At 47.6% G+C, this 20,662-nt stretch overlaps 1 protein-coding gene across 7 annotated transcripts in view; it reads right to left on the bottom strand.

Annotated features, from left to right (window-relative positions):
- The window catches only part of PMS1 (PMS1 homolog 1, mismatch repair system component), a 903,709-nt gene that overhangs the window by 159,720 nt on the left and 723,327 nt on the right, over positions 1–20,662 (bottom strand). For 6 of the 7 annotated variants that reach the window (XM_085648798.1, XM_085648797.1, XM_085648800.1 and 3 more), the window contains one exon: positions 14,924–15,084. In XM_085648798.1, coding sequence (XP_085504924.1) covers positions 14,924–15,084 — 161 coding nt within the window. Of the gene's footprint in view, positions 1–14,923; positions 15,085–20,662 lie in introns of those variants that run through there. The other variant, XR_014979980.1, reaches the window with a different exon arrangement.

Raw genomic sequence — 20,662 nt, 5'->3', positions numbered from 1 at the left:
ATAGTTTCAGGATCCAGCACTTGTTCAGTGGTGCACTTTTTGGCCTGTGACCTGGTCACAGCAAGGACATGTGCATCTATCCCCAGCATTTCTGCATGGGTCCTATACTCCACTTCAGACCAAACTGAAGTTTCAAGATCATTGCCCAGTAAACACTCTACAGGAAGGTCTGAACTAACAACAACTTTCTTGAGGCCAGTTACCCCTCCCCAGGAGAAGTTAACAATAGCCACACTATGGGAGGTAGTGGCATTGCTAGCGTTGGTCACTAGGTAATTCTCACCTAGTATGATCTGTCCAGGGTCCACAAAAGCAGGTGTCACCATTGTGACACTAGCTCCAGTGTCCCTGTAGGCCTGAGCCATTCTTTGGTTGATAAAAGGAGTCTGTCTGTACTTGCCCAGGTTACTGGGGCCTACAGTAGAGGACAAAGCTAAGTCCCCATCACAGATCAGAACAGCCTGAGTAGGTACTCTGACTAGGCCAGAATCCTCCTCAGTTCCCAGGGTTAACCCTACTACACCCTTTTGCTGGGAACCACCACTTACAGCTGAACTAGGGGGTACAGTTGCCTTAGGGGCAATGGTGGCTGGGGGCTTATCCTTTTTGGTGCACTCACTAAACCAATGTGAGTTGGACTTACAATAGTTGCACCATGGTTTCTTTTGGCCATCTTTCTTTTTATCCTTTTTGGGACCACCCTCCCCCTGAGCCTTTTGGGGGCCTGGTGAAGACTTCTGGTCTTTTTGTTTCTGATCATTACCCTTCTGGTCTGCCTTTTTCTGATCACCGCCCTGGTTCTGGTTTTTCTGCTTAACTCTAGTCCTGACCCATCTATCTGCCTTCTTTCCCAATTCTTGGGGAGAAGTCAGATCAGAATCAATCAGGTGTTGATGCAATAGCTAGTTTTGACAGTTGTTAAGTATTTGCTCTCTCATGATCAAATTATACAATCCTGTATAGTCCTTAACCTTACTTCCCATTAGCCAGCCTTCCAGAGCCTTAGTGGCACAATCTACAAAGTCAGTCCAGTCCTGAGTCTGTGTCTTCTGGGTATCCCTGAACAACAACCTGTATTGTTCAGTGGTTAGGCCAAACCCATCAATCAGAGCACTCTTCAGGACAGTGTAATTATCTGCATCCTCATCACTAACTGTGAGGAGCTTGTCTCTACCTTTCTCAGAGAAGGAGAGCCACAAGATAGCTGCCCACTGACTTTGGGGTACCTGCTGTACTTTGCAAGCTCTCTCCAAAGCAGTTATCCATTTGTGGATGTCATCCCCACACTTGTAGGGAGGGACAATCTTGCTCAGGTTTCTATTGTCATAGTGCCTGTCTCTATCCTTAGGGATATTGCTGCCACCAGTGGGTTCTGACCCACTTAACTTTTGTTCTCTAGCCAGAGCAAGCTTCTCCTTGGCAAGGGCAAGTTCTTCCCTCTGAATCCTCAGATTAGCTTCCCTCATTCTGGCTTCATGCTCCTTTCTCTCAGGGGAAGTCATTCCCCTGTGGGAGGAAGCATTAGAGATGTTAGAGACATGGGAGTGGATGGATTCCCTTGAAGGGGATCTGTCCCTCCTGCTTCTCTGTGTAAGCCTACTTGGGGGTCTGTATGGGGGGACCCCATGCAAACTCCATGTAAGCTTAGGTTAGCCTGGCTAAGTCTTCCTACTTGGCCCTGGCTGTCTACCTCTTCATCTGAAGTCCCATCTGACTCCTCTGTGGTGGGTAGACCCTCCTCTGTACCTCGGGTACCTGCCTGAGATGCCCTAAGAGTATCATACTCCTCTAGGAGTTGTCTTAACTGAAGGAGGGTAGGGTTTGCACCCTGTTTTATTCCTCTAGAGGTACACAAGTGTCTCATCTCCTGGAATGTTAAGGTATCATATCTAGAGGGGGTCTTTTGCAGACCTGCCCCTCCTGAGAGAGCATCTACTTGATCTCCTCTCAGAGACATGATCTAGTGAGGGTGTGGTGTGTGCACCTACCTACACTAGTTGTTTCTACTAAACCTCTCTAGTAGTTGTAGTCAGGGTGTGTTACTCCCTTCAACCTACAACTACTAAGTCCAGTAGGACTTAAGTATTATAATCTTATGTTATATGTACCTAGACAATATCTGTGTGATCTTTCAATTTAGTATCTCAAGATTACAATGGTATTACAACAGCAAGCTCAGATCCCAACCGCTGCTCACCAATGTGAGAAGTTGGCCTGATGTATGATGTCACTATTTCTAGTGTACACCTTATATCAGTCCAAATACCCTTATGGTGATTGGTTGTAAAGTCAACCTTATAGACCAGCTATCCTAGTGGTAGCATGGACAAGAGCAGTCTTAGGCTAAACTCTGAATGGCATGTGAAGCCAGCTGTGATACCACATATAATCCCTTGAATACCAAATGAAAGGACACCACAACAGATATATATATAAAATAAAGTGTATTTATTCTAGTCAAACCCTCAGCACTCTTTATGAGATTAGAGGTAAGTACAACACAGTCTTATTTAAGCATACATTAAGTCACACAGGTAAGTAATACAGTTAGGCCCTAGGGGCCACGCAAACCATATACTAAGTAAGTGGTATAAGAACCACTGTCACGGAAATAGAATAGGCCTAGGCCTAGGGAATCGCTGGGGCTACACTACACTAGCGTTAGTTAGGAAGTGGGAGGCCCACGGGATTCGTGTGCAGAGTGGAAACACTCACGCGTAATGCGTAAAAGTCAATAGCAATAGTACAGTTTAGAAAACGGTAGATTTAGGACACTTCCGGAGTAGCTAGGAAGTTGAGACTTGAAAACTAGACATTAGGATAGTCACTATCCTGATGAGCACCTGAGTACCCAAGTTACCTAGCCCACAGGCTGCGGGTGCATAGGGGTGAAGATGCGTCGTTTTCGTCGTCGACTCCTATGGATGCCTGAAGAAAGATGCTGACAGGCAGTCAGTGAAGAGTGTCCGGTGGATCCCAAGGCTGGGATCAAGAAGAGAGGAAACCTGCAAGCAGAAGGGACAGAGTCAAGGTCACTAGCCAGTGACCACGTGGAACCAGGAAGGAACCAGGCGATGTCGTGAACATTGCAGGTGAAGGTGAAGCTTGTCGCTGCAGCCAGGAGGACCAGGAAGCGTCGAGGACGACCAGGACCAGGAGGCGAGCTGTCCCACGAAGGCTCTTGCTGTCGGCGGCGTCGAAGTTGGACTAGGACTCACCAAGCCTTGGCAAGCTGAACCCACGAAGAACGGAGGACTTGCTTCTGGTGCAGACCAGGAAGGTCTGGGGTGCTTCTTCTTTGCAGAGAAGCGGGAGCCAGTCTGGAGGAGCCAAACCAGCGCAGAAGATTTCAGGGAGCGTCGTCACAAAGGCCACCAGCCAGCGGGCAAGTAACCGGACAGACGCGGCAAGCAGGAAAATGCAGAAGGGCCCCACGCAGGACTCGTGGAGTGTGGGGGGCTGATCTTCGGTGCAGATGGTGCTTGGGGTTGGGGCTTCTCAATCCCCGGTGCACAACTTCGAGGGTGCCTCAGAAGCAGCGCTTTAAGTTACTAGCCACTTTTTCCAGGTAGCCGGTCCCACGTCGCTCGCCGCCTCCACGGATCTCAGCTTTGCTACTTTCTGTAGTACCCAGTCAGGCCCAAGAAAGCTCTGACCTGAGTCTGGGTAGTTGGAGGAGCCCAGTCCTTTATGGTCTGGATCTTGCTCTCCAGTGGTTGAACCTGACCCCCACCAACTAGGTGGCCCAGGTATACAACCTTGCTCTGCCCTATCTGGCACTTAGTGGCCTTGATAGTGAGGCCTGCCTTTTGCAGGGCCTCTAAAACATTCCTCAGGTGGACCAGGTGATCCTCCCAGGTGGAGCTAAAGACAGCAATATCATCAAGATAAGCTGCACAATAATCATCCAACCCAGTAAGGACTTGATTCACCAACCTTTGGAAAGTGGCAGGTGCATTCTTCAAACCAAAGGGCATTACCACAAATTGATAATGTCCTCCTGGGGTCGAGAAAGCAGTTTTGGCCTTTGCACTCTCAGCTAGCCTGATTTGCCAGTAGCCTGCTGTTAGGTCAAATGTGCTCAAAAACTTAGCAGCTGCCAGCCTGTCAATGAGCTCATCTGCCCTAGGTATTGGGTGGGCATCTGTCCTAGTGACAGCATTGAGACCTCTGTAATCCACGCAAAACCTCATCTCTCTCTTACCATCTTGGGTGTGAGGTTTTGGCACAAGAACTACAGGACTAGCCCAAGGGCTCTCTGAAGGTTCAATGACTCCCAGCTCCAACATCTTTTGTACCTCAACTTTTATGCAGTCCCTGACATGGTCAGGTTGCCTGTAGATTTTACTCTTCACAGGCAGACTGTCACCAGTGTCCACCTCATGGGTGCACCAGTTTGTCTGACTTGGGGTCAGAGAGAACATATGTCTGTAGGATTGCAGAACCTGTCTGCAGTCCTGTTGCTGATGGACAGTGAGGCTGTCAGAAAAGACCACACCATCAACTGAGCCATTATCAGGGTTCTGAGTCAACAGGTCTGGGAGAGGGTCACTCTCTTCCTCCGGCCCCTCATCTGTAGCCATGAGTAGCCCCATGTCTGCCCTGTCAACATATGCCTTCAATCTGTTGACATGAAGCACCCTGTGGGGGCTTCTGGGAGTCCCAAGGTCCACCAAGTAGGTGACTTCTCCCTTTTTCTCAACAATAGTGTGGGGTCCAGACCATTTGTCTTGGAGTGCTGCTGGGGCCACTGGCTCCAACACCCACACTTTCTGTCCTGGCTGGTAAACAGTCAGTACAGCCTTTTGGTCATGCCAAGCTTTTTGGAGTTCTTGGCTTGCCTCAAGGTTTTTAGAAGCCTTCTTCATATACTCTGCCATCCTGGAGCGGAGACCAAGTACATAATCCACTATGTCTAGTTTGGGTTGTCTGAGAGGTCTCTCCCATCCTTCCTTCACCAAACACAGGGGTCCTCTTACAGGATGCCCAAACAAAAGCTCAAAAGGGCTGTAGCCAACCCCCTTTTGTGGGACCTCTCTGTAAGCAAACAGAAGGCAGGGTAAAAGGATGTCCCATCTTCGCCTAAGCTTGTCTGGTAATCCTTTTATCATTCCCTTTAGGGTCTTGTTGAATCTCTCAACAAGCCCATTGCACTGTGGGTGATAGGGTGTGGTGAACTTGTAGTTAACACCACACTCCTTCCACATTGCAGTCAAATATCCTGACATGAAGTTGGCACCTCTGTCAGAAATGACCTCCTTTGGAAAGCCCACTCTGGAGAATACTCCAAGCAGGGCCCTTGCCACAACAGGAGCTGTTGTGGTCCTCAGGGGAATTGCTTCTGGGTACCTGGTGGCATGGTCCACTATCACCAGTATGAATCTGTGCCCAGATGCTGTTTGTGGGTCCATTGGTCCTACAATATCTATGCCCACTCTTTCAAAGGGGACCCCCACCACAGGTAGTGGTATGAGGGGGGCCTTTGTGGTGCCACCTGATTTGCCACTGGCTTGGCAGGTGACACAGGAGCGACAAAACTCCTTAGTATCTTCTGACATATGGGGCCAGTGAAAGTGAGAGACAAGCCTGTCCCAAGTCTTGTTCTGGCCTAAATGTCCTGCAAGGGGAATATCATGGGCCAAGGTAAGAAGGAAGCCTCTGAACTTCAGTGGTATGACCAACCTCCTGGATGCACCAGGCTTGGGGTCTCTAGCCTCTGAATACAGTAGCCCTTCATCCCAATACACTCTATGGGTACCTTGAGCATTCCCTGCAGCCTCAGCAGCAGCCAGCTGTCTGAGGGGTTCAAGAGAGGGGCAGTCTAATTGAGCCTGCCTCAGATCTGCCCTTGAAGGTCCCCCTGTCCCAAGAAACTCAACCTGATCAGGTTCAAGTTCTTCTAGGACAGTTCCTTCAGGGCTCTCAGAATCATCCTCCTGGGAGGGCTGATCCACCACCTGAGGCAGGGGGGGAAGGCACAGCCTTAACCCTACTGCTCTTTCTCTTGGGTTGTGACTGGTCCATAGTTTCAGGATCCAGCACTTGTTCAGTGGTGCACTTTTTGGCCTGTGACCTGGTCACAGCAAGGACATGTGCATCTATCCCCAGCATTTCTGCATGGGTCCTATACTCCACTTCAGACCAAACTGAAGTTTCAAGATCATTGCCCAGTAAACACTCTACAGGAAGGTCTGAACTAACAACAACTTTCTTGAGGCCAGTTACCCTCCCCAGGAGAAGTTAACAATAGCCACACTATGGGAGGTAGTGGCATTGCTAGCGTTGGTCACTAGGTAATTCTCACCTAGTATGATCTGTCCAGGGTCCACAAAAGCAGGTGTCACCATTGTGACACTAGCTCCAGTGTCCCTGTAGGCCTGAGCCATTCTTTGGTTGATAAAAGGAGTCTGTCTGTACTTGTAGCAGGAAAATGCAGAAGGGCCCCACGCAGGACTCGTGGAGTGCTGATCTTCGGTGCAGATGGTGCTTGGGGTTGGGGCTTCTCAATCCCCGGTGCACAACTTCGAGGGTGCCTCAGAAGCAGCGCTTTAAGTTACTAGCCACTTTTTCCAGGTAGCCGGTCCCACGTCGCTCGCCGCCTCCACGGATCTCAGCTTTGCTGTGGATGTGGATCAGGGTCGGAGAAGTCTGGAAGTCAAGGCTCTGGTCGGGCTCTGCAGTCGGTTCCTCGTAAAACGTGGGCAAAGCAAAGGGTAGTCTCTTGATGGTGCCTGTTTGCACAGGGTAACCACTCCTTGGCTACAAGGGAGATTCTTCAGTCTTCTTCTTTCGTCGAATGTCGAAGGTCCAGAGTTTCTGTTCAAGTTTTGCAGGTTCAGGATAATCTAAAGTCTTGAGGCCCAACTCCCACTCTTATACTAATCTGGGGGGCTGGGATACCTGCTAGGTCACGCCTTATGGGTGGGACCTGGGAGGGGGTGGTTACACCCACTTCCCTTTGTCTAGTTTCGCGCCAGAGCTGGGGCTGGAGTGCCCCAGCGCCGGTTTGAACTGGACTATGCAAGGAACACCTTGTGTGCCCCAGGCATGTCTCATTCCTTTCAGCCCACCCTGCCCCAATACACTAAAGGCTGTCTGGGGAGGTGCTAGCACCTCCTCAAGCAGGAAACCTATTGTCCAGGCCTCCCTGGCTGGGATCACTCCCAGCTGCAGGAGGTCAGACTTGTGTCGTGGCAGCAGCATCCATTTTGTGATGCTGAGGCTTTGGTCAGAGGCTAACAGTTGAAGTATGATTTTAACATGTCTTTCCCTCTAGAAGGGGGGAATAATATTCTCATGTCCAGAAATGGCATGGGGGTATTATTACACCGTGTTAGACACCTTACACAACATGTTTCGATAAAGCCAAACCATAGTTACCATAACCGTCTAAGATTATAAGGCACTTTAAGAGTATATGGTAGGCTATATCATAGAACAGCTATAAGGACTTGGTTCCGAAAGCTGCAGACAGGCTCAGCTCATGCTAGAGCACCATCTCACATGTTACCAAGCACTCTGCCTCCAGGATTGTTAAGGCCTGCCATAGGAGTGACTGATAGGTACACATGTGTCTATATGTAAGTTAGGTATAGGAATACTACACCTAAGCAAGGGGTGATTACACGACCTTGCCCCAGCTGAGTGATCAGCCAGTTGGGTCAGAATGGAAGGCCAGGCCAGGGGTGGCATAATACATGCTGCAGCCCCTGGTAGGCCTAGGGTACACCTATGCCCTGGGTACCTAGGGTACACTGTACAGGGTCCAATAAGGTGATCCTATCAAAATGGGTTATGCACCTAAAGTACATAGTATTAATTTAGAGAGAGAACAGCAGGGCTGTGGGTCTGATTAGCAGGCCCACAGCCACATCTAAGTCGAAAACCAGTAAAGTAAAAGCAAAAAGTGGGGGTGAACATAGAAAGCAGACCCTACTCTCCTACAGTCATCCGCGAAGAGGTCGATGGTGGGACGACCCCATTCTTGGAAAATGACTTTGACGACTTTGTCGTTGAGAACCCAGTCTTCTCTGTCCTCGAAGTGACGACAGAGCGTCTGCTTTCACGTTCTGTTCTCCCAGCAAGTGGACTGCTGTGACCGAGAGATTCCTTGCTAGGAGCCAATGCCAGAGCGTTTGCGCTTCCAATGACAGAATGCGTGAACGTGTTCCTCCCTGTTTGTTCAGGTAGTACATGGTGGTGGTATTGTCCGTCTGTACTAAGACCGAATTTGTCTGAATCGAGGGGAGGAAAGCCTTGAGGGCTAAGTGAACAGCCCGCAGCTCTAACATATTGATGTGGTAAGATTGTTCTTTTGTTGACCATAAGCCCTGAGTCTGGAGAGACCCCATGTGGGCTCCCCAACCCTGTAATGAGGCATCTGTGATTAGAGATTGAACAGGAGGAGGCTGGTGAAAAGGAATTCCAACTTGCAAATTCCCCTCCTTCATCCACCACAGGATGGAGGTTTTTGCTGCGTGTGAAAGGCTTATCTTTTTGTCCCAGCGAGCTGCTTGTTGGTCCCACTTGTCCTCCAGATCCTGCTGAAGAGGACGCATACGCAGTCCAGCATTGGGGACCAGGAAGATGCAGGATGCCATGGACCCTAACAGGGAGGCAATCCGACAAACCGGCAACCTGCTGTCGCGCAGAACTAGCTTGCATTTCTGTAATAGGGAACACTGTCTCTCCTCCGAAGGAAACACTTTTCCTACCTCGGAGTCTATCAGAGCACCTAAGCAATGAATTCTTTGAGCTGAGAGAGACGTTGATTTGTCAAAATTTACGTGCAGGCCCAGCCGGTGACAAAGCGTAAGACAGTCCAGAAAATGATTCCTCACAGTGCTCGGGGAGGTACCTTTCAACAGCCAATCGTCTAAGTAGGGGTACACGAAGATTCCTCTTCGTCGCAGTGCGGCTGCCACTACTGCCATTAACTTCGTGAACACTCATGGGACTAACTTTAGCCCAAAGGGCAGAACCTTGAACTGGTAATGAGAGGATCCCACCCGAAATCTCAGGTACTGCCTGCGATGTTGATTGATGGGCACGTAAAAATACGCATCTTGCAGATCCAGCGAACACATCCAATCCCCTTGTCTGAGTTGTGGATATATTTGATGGAGAGCCAACATGCGAAACTTCTCCATTTTTATTGATAGGTTGAGTGTTCGCAGATCCAGAATGGGTCTGTACTCCTATTTTCGACCCTTTTTCTTTACCAAGAAGTATCTTGAGTAAACTCCTCTCCCTCTCTGAGCCACTGGCACCCTCTTGATGGCTGACTTTCTGAGAAGGGTGGCCACCTCTTTCTGTAAGAGCTTCAGTTGGTGACTCGATGATGCAACTGGTGGGATTGAGGGAGGACAGTGTCGGAAACGTAGAGAGTACCCATGCTGTAGCGTAGCTAGCACCCACCAGTCCTTTGTGATAGCTCGCCACTCTTCGAGATGATTTGCAATACTTCCCCCCACTGGAGTGGTTAACGGCGACAGGGGAAGTGGGCCCTCATTGTTTCGTCTGCGTCTTGGCGGAGTTGTTTGCGCTGATTTCCTCCTCCTCTGGAGGGGCGTTTGCCTCGATACTGTGATCATTTTTGACCTTGCTGATCCTGATTTTTTTGCCAATGAGGGGTTTGAACCCTCTGTTGGGAGGATCGCCGGTTGTAAGGTCTGTATCTTTTGCGGAATTCCTTCCGTTTCTCAAGGCCCACTGCCTTTAGAGTGTCCAGTTCGGCTTTCATGCGGGACACCTCCTCATCCGTGTGAGCCCCAAACAGAGAAGAACCAGAGAAAGGAAGGTTCAGGATACGCGCCTGCGCATCTGGTTTAAGCGCCGTAAGTCTAAGCTAAGATGCCCTTCTTGCGCATATTCCATGTGCATAAGCATGGACTGAAAGTGTAGCCCCATCCGCCGCAGCGCTGATAACCTGGTTCGAAACCGAGCTGCCCTTCTTCAGGATTTCCTCAAAATCTTTACGGTCTTCCTCTGGCAATTTCTCTGTGAATCTCTGCAGTGAGTCCCATAGCGATCTGTCATACCTGCCCAGAGGAGCTGATGCATTGGTGACCTTTAACATGGAGGCGGAAGTGCCGCAAACTTTTCTGCCCCACGAATCTTGCTTTTTACTCTCCTTGTCTGGAGGCACAGTAGAGGAGGAGGCAACAGCATGGGTCTTTTTTGCCGCAGCAATGATGACAGAATCTGGGGGAGGATCGGCCCTAAGGAAGAGCGGATCGTCTTCTGGTGAGCGGTACTTTTTAGAAATTCTCGCTGGGGCGGTGTTTACATTTGCCGGAGTGAGAAAGATGTCCATTACTGGCTTTATGAGGCCTGGTACTATTGGAAGTAGAGGTCTGGATTCTTCTCGCTTGTGTAGGGTTTCGAAGATCACAGAGGACTTACTTTGACGAGTAGGCATGGGAATACCTAGCTCCATAGCTCCTCTACCAAGAATGTCCTGGAAAGTGTAGATATCATCCACCGGAGAGACCCTCAACGGTGGAGTGTCTGTTAAAGTAGGTGCGTAGTCTCTGTGAGAAGACCAACTGGATGAAGAGGACGGAGTAGGAGATCTGTGCGACCTTCTCTTGCTTCTAGATCTAGACCTCCTACTGTGGGAACGAGCAGGAGTGTGACTGCGAGCTCTGACTCCTGAAGAAGGACGTTCTCTATCCACAGCCTCCACTAGACTAGACAACGAAGCTCTGTGGAGAGGGCTTGAATAAAGCTGGACTCCTGTGGCTGATGGATTGGCCAAATGATACAACGGCCTGCACCACCGCAGTGATAAATGAATCGTCCCTCAGGAGACCTTGCAGGAGGAGGGGAGTTCACCTTCCGTCGTGATCTGGTTGGAGAAGTTTGGTGTCCTCCTGACTCTGGGCTGCATGAAGTTGAGATCACGACTTCTGGAGTCCTGGACGTTGACCCATGATGAAAACTGGGCGAGTCAGCCCTAGATGAAGGTGAAGAGGTTGGCTTACTGGAGGTGTGGCTTCTTTGGATGGATGCCTCGACTGTGATCTGGAGCGCCGATTGTCGCCTCAACGGAGACATCCGCCTCGACGTTGACTTTCTCCTCTCAGAAGGTAGACTCAACTTTACTCTCGACGTCGAACGTCTGCCCGACGTTAAAGGAGGGCCCTGCTTGGATGTCTGCCTTCCTCGTTCTGAAGACTGATGCCTCGACGTCGAACGGCGTTGGACTGCAGATGACAGAGATCGCTGCCTAGACGCCGAAGATCGTTGGCCTGATCTCGACGGAGACTTCTGTGTCGGCGTCGAAGGAAGTGCCCCGTGCCTCGACAACGAAGATCTCTGGATTGATCTCGTCGGAGATCTGCCTCTCGACGTCGATCGCCGATGACGAGGCGACGACGGAGAAATATGCCTCAACGTCGTGCGCTGTAGCGCCGACGGAGTGATGTGCTTCGACGTCGAGCGCTGATGATGCGCCGATGGAGCACTCTGTCTCGACGTCGATCACTTCCCTAGCGTCGGCGGAGACCTGCCTCTCGACGTCGAATGCCGCCTGGTTGACGTAGACGGAGGACCTGTTACCTTCGTCGACAAAGTCTTTGTAGTCGATGGACGATGATGCACCGGCATCACTGAAGTCTTCGACGTTGATTTCGTCGTCGCCGGTAGCTTCGACGTCTATCCCGACGCCGATGGAGAACAGGTTGTGACTTTTCTCAACGTCGACCGAGTCCTCTTCTTCTTCTGCTGCCTCACAGGAGACCTACCTCTTTCAGAGAGGCAAAAAAAGGCGATTTCTTTCCCTTTCTTTTAAAGTTCTGCTGGATAGCTTCTTACAATGATGACAATTGCTAGAAGAATGAGTCTCTGGGAGGCAGAGGACACACACAGGATGTGTATCAGATCTGGCCCTCTTGCCACAGGCAGGGCAAGAGTCAAATGAAGAAGGCATTTCTGAAGAAAATAACACCCTTTCTGAACTCAAAAAAGGTGTTGCCTTCACTCTAAGGTAATAAGACGTCGAGTGAAGGCAGAAAAAATTGAAAGATTTATAATATTTTTTGACTAAAAGCCAAAAAAAGGAAGAGCTGAAAATCCAGGGTCCTGACTGAAGGAGCCGGAAAGAACAACTGACCTAACTCTCACCCCTGAGGCATGATGGGAAGCTAGGGGTCATGGCTGCCTTAAAGGCACGGTGCCAGTTTTTGTTGAAAATGCTTTCATTTTCTATGCTATTGCTTTACAATGCAGCCTGTAGGCTAACAATGTCTACTTTATTTGCAGTTTGATATATAGGAGTACTTTGCTCATTAAAAAACAGAGTTCAAGTGCTACTTGCCCTCATGTGTTTTTATATATATTTGCAAATACAGTCTTTATGTGTGTAATTACATTGTTTAGCCTCCTAGATGGGAGCTGCATTGATATGAGAAAAGAAATATATATATATATATATATATATATATATATATATATACATGCAAACGAGACACCTCCATCGTCGGGAGCCGCCAACCCTGCAGGGCGACCTCAGCTGGTTAACAGGGACGGAGCATCCTGTTACTTGTGCATTCACAACAGAAGAAAAGCGCTGAAGCCAGATTCTGTAGACAAACAGGGCGTTTTATTCTTATTTTAAAGCAGGCACACTCTCTTCTTCCTTACGCGTTTCAGCTTCTCATTAAGCCTTGATCACAGGAAAGCCAATGCCTTGTGCAATAATCATGTGCTTTTAAGTCCAACCCCACGTGATGCCACTGCCTCCTACAGTGCCCAGAATGCACCTGGAAAGATGTTATGCATCTCACAAACTGTAGAGCACAATATAGGTCATGCTGAAATAGCGTCAATTGTTCCACAGTTTTAATATTGTTCCAGTGCCAGAATGCTTAAAAATAAAAGCAAACAAAATCACGTGTTTTAAAGTTGAACCCAATGCGTGCTTTCATAATAAAGTCATTGCTATTCAAGTGTTGCCGTAATTATTTCAGTGTCTTTTCAAGACGCACAGTGTCAAGAATCCCAGAGACGAGGACAATTCCTTTCTCTTTTCCCTTCCTCACCTCCGTGCTTCAGAAGTTTTAGGTTTAATCCTTTCACTGGCCGGAGGAAAGTGAGTCATGCTCCCCAATTCAAATGCAAACGAGACACCTCCATCGTCTACAGAATCTGGCTTCAGCGCTTTTCTTCTGTTGTGAATGCACAAGTAACAGGATGCTCCGTCCCTGTTAACCAGCTGAGGTCGCCCTGCAGGGTTGGCGGCTCCCGACGATGGAGGTGTCTCGTTTGCATTTGGTTTTTTAGCGTTGTGAGTCACAATAAATCTTGACTCGACCCCGTGAGTGCTGTGTCTTTTCTTGTAAGAAGGAGGACTGGAAGCGTGGATATTTGGCGGGCGCACCCCCCGCCCAACAGCACCCGTTCGAGAGTGCGAGACACTGGTGCGAGTGCAGCGTGGATATATATATATATATATATATATATATATATATATATATATATATATATATATTTAGAGCTGTATATATATGCTTTTCATATATAATTTTTATTATTTCCGGGGTCCCCGCACATGGGCTGGAATATTCAGTGCTTATGACTATTGATGAGGATCCCCTGGAACAGAATGGCTTTTAGGCATGGTCACTGTAAGGACATACTTAACATTAAACTTTTACATGGCTAGATTTAACTTCTGCGCAGCGCACCCTGTCCCATGGGAATTTAAGGCCTAATTAATTTTAATTAATATTTAAAAGGAGGGTTTCAGCCTGTCAAAGGGGCTATTTGGCAGGTAGAATTTGCAGTTTTAAAACTACACAAACAAGCTAAAGTGGTAGGCCTGTTTTGCACTGTTATTCTAGTGGTGGCACAAGGTGTGCTGCAATCTACGAGTGACATTTAACTTAGGGCCCTGGGTTGATTTTGTGCTATAGGGACTTATAGGTATGGTAAAGATGCCAATCGGAGTATAGCCAATTAAGACATGCTTTAGGGATCACAGCACATGTACAGGGACCTGGTTAACAGAGTCCCAGTGCACAGAGTCAAAAAACCCAGCAGCATCCGCCCCAAAAATGGGGATGATCATGCAATATGAGGCATTCTCCTACATTTACCATTTCTACTGGCTTGGGGTGCTGACAGCCTGCAAACAATGCGCATAGCTGTATATGGACATGCAAAATGATACCTTGCAAATTATGGTTGTGTCTGAGCACATGAGCCAGTACCTATTTACACGATGTACATAGCTAGATACATTAGAGTTGAAGCTAGGCTTATGAGGCAGCATTTGTCTATATGATTTAAGTACCCAAGTATACCGATAGATAGTGTAGAAATTCTGAGTTTGGCCTAAAATATTGGTGTGCATAGTTATTTGACACCTTGAGTCATGTGAGGTTTACTAGGATATGGCTGCCTGTTCCAGGACGTGTGTATCTGCTTCTAGGCGTGTAAGTTTATAACAGACACAAAATGAGAGTATTAGTAGTATGAATCCTTGTTTTCCATGGTTGGAACTAGAAATTTGATATCAGCTTTAACTTCTGTATGACCTTGAGCAGATTCCAGTAGAAAAGAGATATGGACATACTGTGCCTGGTTACACTCAGGGGTGACTAATAGCGCTCTACAAACCTACTGATTAAGTAGCAGCAACCTTTGTGTCACAGAGACATCCATGATTTCTATACTGACAAAATATGCTATATAGGCTAATACAATGCAACTTTAGCAAAAACATTACTATGCCCTTGGCATCATCCAAGCATCATTTTCACTGCAGCTCTGATTATGGTCAGCAGCAATGGAAATCTACTCTGCCAGATTGCCAGGAACTTATTGTGTACTATCAGCACACAGTGATTAACAGCCTCACCATCAGTGTGAAGAGTACATTATGATTGTTGATTGGAACAAAAAATATCTGATTTCTTACCTGTAGGTAATTTCTCACTTTGAGAGGTCTGCATTCAAAAGGGGTCCTTGCATTTTTATTTATAACATAATTCAGAATTTCTTTTAAATCAGATAACCCATAGTAAGGTAAAATATCAGCCATCGCTTCTACTTCTACTCGGTTTTCTGATACTGATGATCCTATGAAATAAAGAAAACATTATTTAATTCAAGTGACTTCCCATACATCTACTTCTTCCATACCAGTTCCACTACAATACGATTTTCCAAGTGCAAAGTTTTATATGGAACGTTTTGCAAAAGCTATTTCCTGCTTATAAATACTCGTAATAGCTCAGTGACAATATGTATCAATCATTAAATGTAGAAATTAAGAAAAGAAAACAAGTATTCAATAGTGGAAAGCTGAAAACATATTTTCTGTGCTCCCTCTCTAGCTAAAAGCACCCTGTAAGATGCGAGTTAATGTTTGTGTTATCCATTGTTAATCTAAGTAAAGGGCAAACAATGTGACACTAAAAAAACTGAAATCCAGTTTTCCACTTTCAACTGCAAGAGAACCATATGCTTGATCTGATCTTTGCACAGGTTTGGATGATAATGGAGGTAGGCACTACAGATGTGACGGCCACTCTACATTTGCCACATTTGAGGTCTGGTAGCTTCAGAGTGGGGGTATGGCGGTGCGGACAGACGTTGACTCCTCTTCCTTAGGGATTTGTCTCTGTGGAGTCTGCTCTAATAAGGGACTCCTACCAGCATCAGAGACAGACCTGGCTTTCTGATTGAAGGTGTTTATGGATTAAGTAAAGCAGGCCTGATGGGTGCAACATTCAGGTTGAAAAAGATACTGGTTACGTTTTAACTCTTCATTCACAGTCCCTTCACCCCAGCGCCTCGTGCTTCTCCCACCGAACCAGACAGAAGGGGCAAAAGAAGGGAGACAAAGGACACCAACTAAGGAGCACAAAGGATGTAATTATCTGTCAGTTTTTGGTCTTAGTCCATTTTCTAAATATGGAATAGAATTCAGTTCAGCAGTTAGCATGTTATTGCAGATTGCAGTTACTGTTCAATTTTAGGAACAACTTGATTTATATGACATTCAGTGATAATTAATCTTGTTTTTGAGAATGCTATGGGACAGACAAGGCAGACATAGATTAGCATACAATGGGATGGGCAAGGTAAATTGTATTATTATGATAGTCTCTTTAAGCCCGTTAGACATGCATCATCTGGAAAAGATTCTATTTGGAAGTTGTTCAAATGGTCTTGTTGCAATCTTGTTGCCTTTGCTGTTTAGTGTTGAATCTCGGCGTTCTGCACTGTATACATGCATGCTAAACGTGCATATGAAGAACATTATAAACTAACTGTTAAATCCTTCAATCCAATTAGCACTACTGGGTTGTGTAAAAAACATACCTCGCAACACCCAAAAACTGATAGCTATAGTAGTCCTGGTAGCAAAGAGGAAAGTGACTATTAGACAGAGCAGGGGCTCTGACCGCACCATAAATAACTGCATTAAAGACATCATTTATTGTAATACCAAAGCTGAACTGTATGCTTTGCTCTTACTACCCTTTGGTAGACCCAGAATATATGGTGTCCACTACAACCCTATTTAGAGCTCCCAGAGGGTAAGGAGGCACATGGACCTTGTAGCCAAACTTTCATCAAAGGTCTATACACTGCCGTGAATCGATCTGCCTACCCTCCTCCCCCCCCCCAACACGACGCTACTAGAGAAATGCGAACATACGAGATCGAATGGGCCGGTATGTATGACATGTATGAGTATTACAATTGAATGCACACAAATCGGATTCTAAAAGGATACTTGTGAGGTCCTGACAAAAGGCTTTGGAAGAATGGAAGCCTGATGGGCTCGAACTTGTGACGTGCTGAAAATCAGAAGCATAGAGGTAGGCAAGACAACTAATTAACAGGACGAGTCAAGCCAGAGCTTGTACTTAAGCCGAGCTGCTGCAAAAATGTGGGATGTAATGAACGAACTAAGCATCATGTAAAAATATGATAAAGGTTCCTCAAAATTAAAAAAAAGTGTTTCACCTAAGTACATCAGATTCGATCACCACATTGAGAGATATTTATTTAAAGTTTCAGTTTTTGCACATGAGCTTAGAAACATTCCTGCCCCTGCCATGTCACCAAAGCCACTGTTGGACTAAGAGGCAAGGTATTTATTGTGTATAACTGGAAGGTAGCCTTTTTAAAGTTGGGACAACATTCTAGTCAATTAAATAACAGCAGACATACTGGTCCTAGATAGCATGACAACGTCACAAGGGGCATCAGCTTGTACAGACTTCAGGGCATTAGCCACTCCATTTATAACAAGAATTGGCAAACCTAATAGGTCTCGCCTATTCAAGAGTTATTGGCTTTGCCAATATGTTTTAACCATTTTGCCCACCCGCATGGCTGCTGTTCAGCATGGCTAAAAGTTATTAATCAATCAATCAAACTGTATTTATATAGTGCGGCTTATCACCCGTGAGGGTATCCAGGCACGCTGGGCTTTAGGTCTCAGTGAAAGAGCCAGGTCTTTCGTCTCTTCCTGAAGAGGGAGCTGGTTGAAGGGGGAGGAGAAGGGTTTTTCGGGTTTTGGCGACAAGGTAGGAGAATGATCGCCCTCCAATGCAGCAGCAGTGGATGTGCGGTGTCTGTGCAAGGGCGAGGTGAGCGGAGGTGCGGAATGGGGTAAAAGGGAGTCGAGTGTCATAAAGAGTATTAGAGTAAAGCGTTGTGGAGTAGCGTACAGTGGCGGTGAGCAGAGTTGAATGGCATAGAGAGGAGTAAAGTGGGGTGTCATGGAGTAGCTTACAGTATTGGGGAGTGACGTGGAGAAAGTAAAGTGTCGTAGAGTGGAGTGAATAGGAGTGGCTTAGAGTCAAGTGCCATAAAGTACAGTGGTGCAGAGTTTATTGGCGTAGAGTGCAGTGGCTTAGATTGCATTGGTTTTGAGTAACGTGGTGTAGAGTGCATTACCATAAAGTGCAGTGGCGTAGACTAGCATAGAGTGCAGTGGCATAGAGTAGAGCAGTGCAGTGTAGATTGCAGTGGCATAGAGGGCACTTGCGCAGAGTGGAGTGGTGCAGAGTGGAGTACAGTGGTGTAGAGGTCAGTGGCATAGAGTGTAATGGAGTAGAGTGTGGTAGATTGGCCAAGAGTAGAGTACAGTACAGTGGCATACAGTGCAGTGGCATAGAGTGCAGCCATGCAGAGTAGAGTGTCAGAGTGCAGGGTGGTAGAGTGCAGGGTAAAGTAATGAAGAGAGCAGTGATGTAGAATAGAGTGGCATAGAGTAAGGAGACTCACAGTAAAGTGGCATAGAGTGCAGAGACGTAGAGTACAGTGGTGCAGAGTAGAATACAATGGCGTAGAGTGCAGTGATGTAGAGTGCAGTGTCATAGTAGAATGTTGTAGAGTATAGTGACGTAAAGTGCAGTGGTGCAAAGAAGTTGGCGTAGTGCAGTGGCGTTGGGTGTAGCGGTCTAGAATAGATTGGAGCAACAGTGGACCAGAGTGGTATAGACTGCAGAGGCATAGAGTAGACTGTTTCAGAGTAGAGTGAAGTGGAGCAGCAGTGGTATAAAGTAGAGCATCCTAGAGTGCAGTGGTGCAGAGTAGAGTGAATTGGCATAGGTTACAGTGGCGTAGAGTGGAGCAATGCAGAATAGAGTTCAGGATTGGCGTAGAGTTCAGTGGAGGCGAGAGCAGTGTTGCAGAGTAGAGTGACAGAGTGAAGTGGCATGGAGTGGAGTGGTGCAGGGTAGAATGCAGTGGCGTAGAGTGGGCGTAGAGTGCCGTGGAATTAAGAGCAGTGGCATAGAAAGTAGTGGCACAGAGTGGTGCAGAGTAGAGTGGGGCAGAGAGCAGTGACGTAGATTACAGTGGGTCAGAGTGGCATAGAGTGCAGTGACGTAGAACGCAATGGTGTAGAGTGATGCTGCCTGCAGTGCTGTAGAATGCAGTGGCATAGAGTAGAATGTTGTAGCATATAGTGGTGTAAAGTGCAGTGGTGCAGAGTAGATGGTGTTGGCACAATGGCATAGGGTGCACTGATTTTGAGTAAAGTGGTGTAGAGTGAATTGGCATAGAGTGCATTGGTTTAGAGTAGAGTGGCGTAGAGTGCAGTGGTGAATATTGCAGTGGTGCAGAGTGGAGTAGAGTGGCACAGAGCACAGTGGCGTTGAGGGCAGAGGGCAGAGGCGTAGAGTAGATTGTTTTAGAGTAGAGTGAAGTGGAGTGGAGTGGAGAGGTGTGTGGTAGAGTGCAGTGGCATAGAGTAGTGGCGTAGAGCTCTGTGGCATAGAGTGGTGCAACGTGGAGTGTGTGTGTCGTAAAGTGCAGTGGCATAGAGTGCAGTGGCATATAGTGGATAGTTTCAGTAAAGAGGCAGCGAGAGGAGTGGTGCAGGTTAGAGTGGAGTGGAGTGCAGTACTGAAAAGTGGAGTGGCATAGAGTGGAGTGGCCTAGACTGGAGTGGTGTAGAGTGCAGTGGCGATGAGTGCAGTGGTGAATAGTAGAGTGCACCGGCATAGAGTAGTTTAGAGAAGTGTATAGTGAAGTGGTGTAGAGTGCAGTGGTGCACAGTAGATTAGAGTGGCATAGAGTGGTGCAGAGTAGAGTGGTGCAGAACAGAGTGGTGCAGAATAGAGTGGCATAGAGTTCAGTGGCAGAGAGTGCAGTGCTTAAGAGTAGAGTGTCAGAGTGCAGTGGTGTAGAGTAGAGTGGCGTAGAGTTTGTTGGTGTAGAATGCAGGTGCGTCCAGTGGTGCAGAGTCAAGTGACGTAAAGTGCAATGGTGTAGAGTAGAGTGGCGTAGAATTCAGTGGCGTAGAGTATAGCAGTGTACAGTGCAGTGGTGCAGAGCAGACTGGCATAGAATTCAGTAACAGAGTGTATTGGTTTTCAGCGCAGTTGCACAGAGGGCAGTGGCATACAGTGCAGTGGCATGGTGTGGAGTGGCGCAGAGTGGAATAGACTGCTGTAGACTGCAGTGGCATAGGGTAGATTGTTTCAGAATAGAGTGAAGTGGCGTAGAGTGCAGGGGTATAGAGTATACTGTAATCGAGTGCAGTGGTGCAGAGTAGATTAGAGTGGCTTGGAATGGCGTAGAGTGCAGTGGTGTAGAGTGGCATAAAGGAAAGGGCAGAGTGCAGTGTTGCAGAGTATACTTTCATAGGTTGCGGTGGTGTATAGTAGAGTGGCGTGGAGTGCAGTGGCGCAGAGTGCAGTGGCGCAGAGTAGAGTGGTGTAGAATTTAGTGGTACAGAGTAGACTAGAATGGCGTAGAGTGAAGTGACCGAGTACGATAGTGCAGAGTGGAGTGGTGCAGAGTAGATTGGCGTAGAGTGCATAGGTTCTGAGTAAAGTGGTGTAGCGTGCATTGGCATAGCCTCCAGTGGTGCAGAGTAGAGTGGAGTGGTCCTGAGCGCAGTGGTGCCGAGTGCAGTGGTATACAGTAGATTGCTTCAGAGTAGAGTGCAGTGATCCAGAGTAGATTACGGTGGCGTAGAGGGGATTGGCATAGAGTGCATTGGTGTATAGTGGAGTGGTACAGAGTAGAATGCATTGGTATAGAGTGCAGTGTTGCAGAGTTGGGTGGCGTGGAGTGGCGATGAGCGGTGTAGAGTGCAGTGGGGCATAGTAGAGTAGAATGGGGTAGAGTGCATTGGGGTAGAGTAGAGTAGAGAGGCATAGTGTCTCCATGCTTACGGGAAGCA

This window comes from Triturus cristatus, chromosome 3_2 (genome assembly GCF_964204655.1).
Source record: "Triturus cristatus chromosome 3_2, aTriCri1.1, whole genome shotgun sequence".
Classification (NCBI taxonomy): Eukaryota; Metazoa; Chordata; class Amphibia; order Caudata; family Salamandridae; genus Triturus; species Triturus cristatus.
This window is presented reverse-complemented; position numbering and strand designations above follow the sequence as displayed.